This window comes from Vigna unguiculata, chromosome 5 (genome assembly GCF_037176805.1).
Source record: "Vigna unguiculata cultivar grain cowpea cultivar isolate G323 ecotype 2 chromosome 5, ASM3717680v1, whole genome shotgun sequence".
Classification (NCBI taxonomy): Eukaryota; Viridiplantae; Streptophyta; class Magnoliopsida; order Fabales; family Fabaceae; genus Vigna; species Vigna unguiculata.
The window spans coordinates 17,430,711-17,435,474 of record NC_140796.1 but is presented as its reverse complement, the minus strand read 5'-3'; the positions used below and the strand labels follow the sequence as shown (position 1 = coordinate 17,435,474).

The 4,764-nt window shown below is 26.6% G+C and overlaps 1 protein-coding gene across 1 annotated transcript; it reads right to left on the bottom strand.

Moving 5' to 3' along the window:
* Nucleotides 1-3,167: 3,167 nt before the first annotated feature.
* LOC114183773 (Lactoylglutathione lyase / glyoxalase I family protein) lies at nucleotides 3,168-4,459 on the bottom strand. Its single transcript, XM_028070900.2, has 2 exons — nucleotides 4,084-4,459; nucleotides 3,168-3,633 (listed from the first exon to the last, which is right to left on the bottom strand). Exons 1-2 carry the CDS (start codon nucleotides 4,353-4,355, stop codon nucleotides 3,414-3,416), a joined length of 492 nt encoding a protein of 163 aa, XP_027926701.1. The 5' UTR covers nucleotides 4,356-4,459; the 3' UTR covers nucleotides 3,168-3,413.
* Nucleotides 4,460-4,764: the final 305 nt, after the last annotated feature.

The window sequence follows — 4,764 nt, the reverse complement described above, 5'->3', positions numbered from 1 at the left end:
TGGAATTATGAAATGTGGACACAAAAGAAAAAATCATCTTTACATATAACTAGCGAAATAAAAATTTGAGTTAAGAACAATAAGAAATATATAATTATTTTTTAAAATAGTTGTTAAATGTAAAATTAGAAAAATAAAATATGTACACAAAAGAAGTTTTTAAATTAACTACTATAGACAAAACAGATTTTTAGAATAACAGTTAAAGATAAACTATTTATCAAATAATTAATTTGTAAATTAATAATTAAGAGTAAAACAGGAATAACGAAATGTGGGAACAGAAAAGCGTATCTTCTTTATATGTTGTATTAAATATAAAGTTAAAATACATAAAATTTAAAAATTACCTAATTACTTTTATGATAAAAATAAAATTAAATAATTTTTGAATAAATTAAAAATATTAAATTTTAATAATACTTTAATTATTATTATTAATTACTAGCTTATACACATGCATTATCTCGTTTGTTTGTACGTTGTAGGCATTTTTTAAATATTCATCTTATTATATTTATATTTATTAAAAACAAAGTGAAATATGAATGAGAAAATAGAAAATACCTTGTTGAGGAATAGGGAAAGAAAGAAAGAGAGAAGATAGACCATTTTGTAGAAAACGTGTAGAAGTAATTGTTAATTTTAAAAAATTTAACAAGTAATTATATTGTATAGAGTAAAATTGGTATTATGAAATGTGAACACAAAAGAAAAAAATCATCTTTATCGAAATAGAAATTTGAGTTAAGATCAATAAGAAATATATAATTATTTTTTAAAATAGTTGTTAAATGTAAAATTAGAAAAATAAAATATGTACACAAAAGAAGTTTTTAAATTAACTACTAAAGACAAAAGAGGTTTAGAATAGTGATTAAAGGTAAATTATTTATAAAATAATTAATTTTTAAAATAATAATTAAGGGTAAAACTGGAATAATGAAATGTGAACAAAAAGAAAGTATCATCTTTATATAATGTATTGAATATAAAGTTAAAATAAATAAAATTTAAAAATTACCTAATTACCTTTATGATAATACTTTAATTATTATTAATTACTAGAGTAAACACATGCACTATCTCATCTGGTTTTACGTTGTAGGCATGTTTTAAATATGCATCATATTATATTTATATTTATTAAAAACAAAATAAAATATGAATGGAGAAAATAGTAAATAACAGTTGAGGAATAGGAAAAAAATAAAGAGAGAAGACAGACCATTTTATAGAAAACATGTAGAAGTAATTGTTTATTTTTTTAAATTTAATAAATAATTATATTGTATAGGATAAAATTGGAATTATGAAATATTAACACAAAAGAAAAAAAATTATTTACATATAACTAGCGAAATAGAACTTTGAGTTAAGAACAATAAAAAATATTTAATTTTTTTAAAATAGTTGTTAAATATAAAATTTAAAAAATAAAATATATACACAAAATAAGTTTTTAAATTAAGTACTACAAACAAAAGAGGTTTTTAGAACAACGGTTAAAGAAAAAATATTTATAAAATAATTAATTTTTAAAATAATAATTAAGAAGTAAACACAAAATATTATCTTCTTTATATATTATTATAGAATATTATAGATTACAAATTATATCTATATTATTATATATTATTAATTATTATATATTATTAATTATTATATATTATTATCAATTATTAGAATACATAGCCGCAAATCAACTGATTAGAATAATCAACTTAAATAAACAGAACAAGACTAAATGTTTGATGTGTTTAAAAGAAAATAAATATATGAAAATTTAAATAAGAAAAAATATTTGATAGAAGAAATTGAAACTAAAATTACAGTAAAAGTTGTTTTATTTTACTATTATTTATTTATTGCATTGTTATTGATAGTATTTTGTACTCTTAGAGTAATTGCTATCAATGGTTGGGAAGTTGGGAATATAATGCATGAATAATCAAAATGGATGTTAACTGAGGGAGAAGAAACGTATTATTCAATTAGGAAGGATATTAGAATAGGAACATTTAATAGTTGATTTCAAATCTTTCCTTAACTGCAGTTCTTTAGTTGTATTGTACTAGTGATTTTTTTACTGTTATAAATTACTTGAATAAATTATTAGATTTTTCTTTAAATTAAACCATTCCACTAAGTATAATTTCTTCTCGCTAAAGATTAAATTTTCATCATATTGTTTTTAATTTTACATATTGTTTGATGTTTTTTAAGGAACAAATTATTAGTAATTTTTTGAGTTAAATATGTTTTTAATTCCTGAACTTTGATTTAAAATTAGAATTCGTCCCTAGCTAAAACTTTGATAAATTTTGGTCCCTAAATATTAACTTTTAACTTTACATTAAATTTCTTTTTAAATATTTTCACCTACAATCATTCATATTTTTATTTCATTTTATTTTTCTAACTTTAACACACAAAATATTACATAAATTATTTTAACCAAATAAGTATACATTTATCAAAATTAAATTTACAAAAAATAATCATAATTATAATATTTTATAATGATAATTTTTTTATTACATTATTATAATATATTTAAATTATCTTATTTATTATAATCACTCTTTAAATTATTCATTCTATATTAATTTATAAATATTACATTAAATATATTCTTTAAATTTAGATTTAAATGGGTTTAAAAAATTATAAATTTATAATAAAGTAATTTATTATAAATAAATATACAAATATAATGTTGTAAGAAAAAAAAATTCTAATGATTTACATAGATTCAAACATATCTATAACAATGAAAAAGTCTTTACTAATTTGAAATAAAAAAGTCCTAACTAATTTGAAAAAAATATCTCTTCTTTTCTGTATTTTCATAACAGTTGAAAAGGCTATTGATAATAGAATGAACTAACGAGGAATGGGGGCAGATCCAGGACAATATCCGATATGATATCCAAAAACGCAATATAAAAAACGTAAATAAACATAAAAATCGTAGATAATATTCTTAATCTAAAAGCAAACCTACAACTTGTAATTACATCTAAAAACATTTTCAAAAACAATTATTACCAGTATAGTCTTCCAAAAATTAACCGTTCAAGGTTAAATAAAGAAGATGCGTATAAAAAGTTTAAAGCAAAGATACATCTAAAACATCATACAAACAAGAAAAGCTCATTCGAAAATAACAAAAAGAAATTAGAACAATATCAATAAGCCAATTAATCTTTTATGGGTCAGCATCGATCATTGACATGAAGACTAAAGTTCCAAAATACACCATATAGAGTACCAACATTAGATTAAACTCACTCAATCAAATCCTAAAGACATTGCCCTAGACAACCAGGTCATTAAACTAATCACTGCTACAACTAAAAACAAACAGAAAATCCCAACTGTCAGAAACACACCAACTGATCTAACGCACATTAGGCTTCCACGTCAACACTTTTCTTCCCCGGGGAGCTCAAGAGCCAGACAAAACCATAAGGGTCCTTGACCTTCCCCACGCGCCCACCACAGCACGCGCCTTCAATTTCAGCAACTTCCTCTTCCACAACAGCCCCAGCACTCACCGCTTTAGCTACAGCCCCCTGCACGTCCTCGGTCTCCAAACACAAAACGACACCGTTTCCACCCGCCTTCACTCTGACAAAGAAATCAAATGAAACTACCTTCAGTCATTGAAATATATTATGAACTAACGTGTGAAGACCACGTTTACAAAAATACGAAAGCTAAAAGTAAACAGACACCGAAAGCGTGGAATTAGGATACAAAAACAATAGATAAGACACTAGAGAACAAAACGTGAACCATGGAAGAACAAAACAGACAAAATGGAAATCACGATTCTCGAAAAATATAATTCCTATTATCCATAGATCGAGTGAATACACGCCAAAAATTAATTTAAAATTAAGGACCAATGCACGGACAAGTAAAACACAAACATTAAACTTATATTTACACAAACAAAAGTCATAGGATCAAAAAACAGTACCAACAACTAAAACCTCACAAATAAAACGCCAAAACATGCTCAATATTGATAGATCTATGAAATATAAGCGATGAACATAACCAGAGAAAACTAACGGTGAAGTAGAGTCATCGACGAGGTCAGCGACGAGAATGGTGGAGCCAGCGATTTTGAGCTCAGCCGAGAGTATGAGAGGAAGCTCGTGATCTGCTTTGCGCTTAGGGTTGAGCGCGCGGGAAACTTCCTCTGCGCCAAACGCAGCCTTGTAGAAGGAAACGGCGTCGTTTGCTTTGGGAGCTTCGACCAGAAGCTGCGGCTTCACAGCCAGAAAAGACACCGCAGCAGCGACATTCTCCGCCACGCCATTTTGTGCATCTTGCTGAGCCATGGGAACAGAGAATGAACAGAGAAGAAGAGAGAAAACGAAAACCCTAACCCTAAGAGAGATAAAGAAGAGCTACTGCAGAAGAAAATTAGATGAGCGTGGAAGAAAAAGTTGGGGTGGGGCAGTGTTTATAAAGAAGCGGGGAGCCGAAACGTCTGGGGGCAAAATGGGAATTTGTGAAAACATGAGAGTTCAGTGCATTACTTTACCAATTTTTATTTTAAAAGATAAGGGATTTAGTTTATGGATAAAAGAGAACCTGAGATTGCCCCTAGTTATGGGTTTAATTTACGAAGCGACGCCATTATGAGGCCAACGGTCTTTTCAACTACAACTACATGTTGGTGAGTCTAACACGCGCATGCTTCACGCGCCATCTTCATCACAAATGCAAGAAACCGTCGAAAATAAA

Bases quoted from the DNA above. Each gene is read 5' to 3' on its own strand.
- LOC114183773 (XM_028070900.2), bottom strand. From the start codon at position 4,355: ATGGCTCAGCAAGATGCACAAAATGGCGTGGCGGAGAATGTCGCTGCT. The intron at 3,634-4,083 runs GTTAGTTTTCTC...TTTCTTTGTCAG, and splicing joins GTCGATGACTCTACTTCACC to AGTGAAGGCGGGTGGAAACG.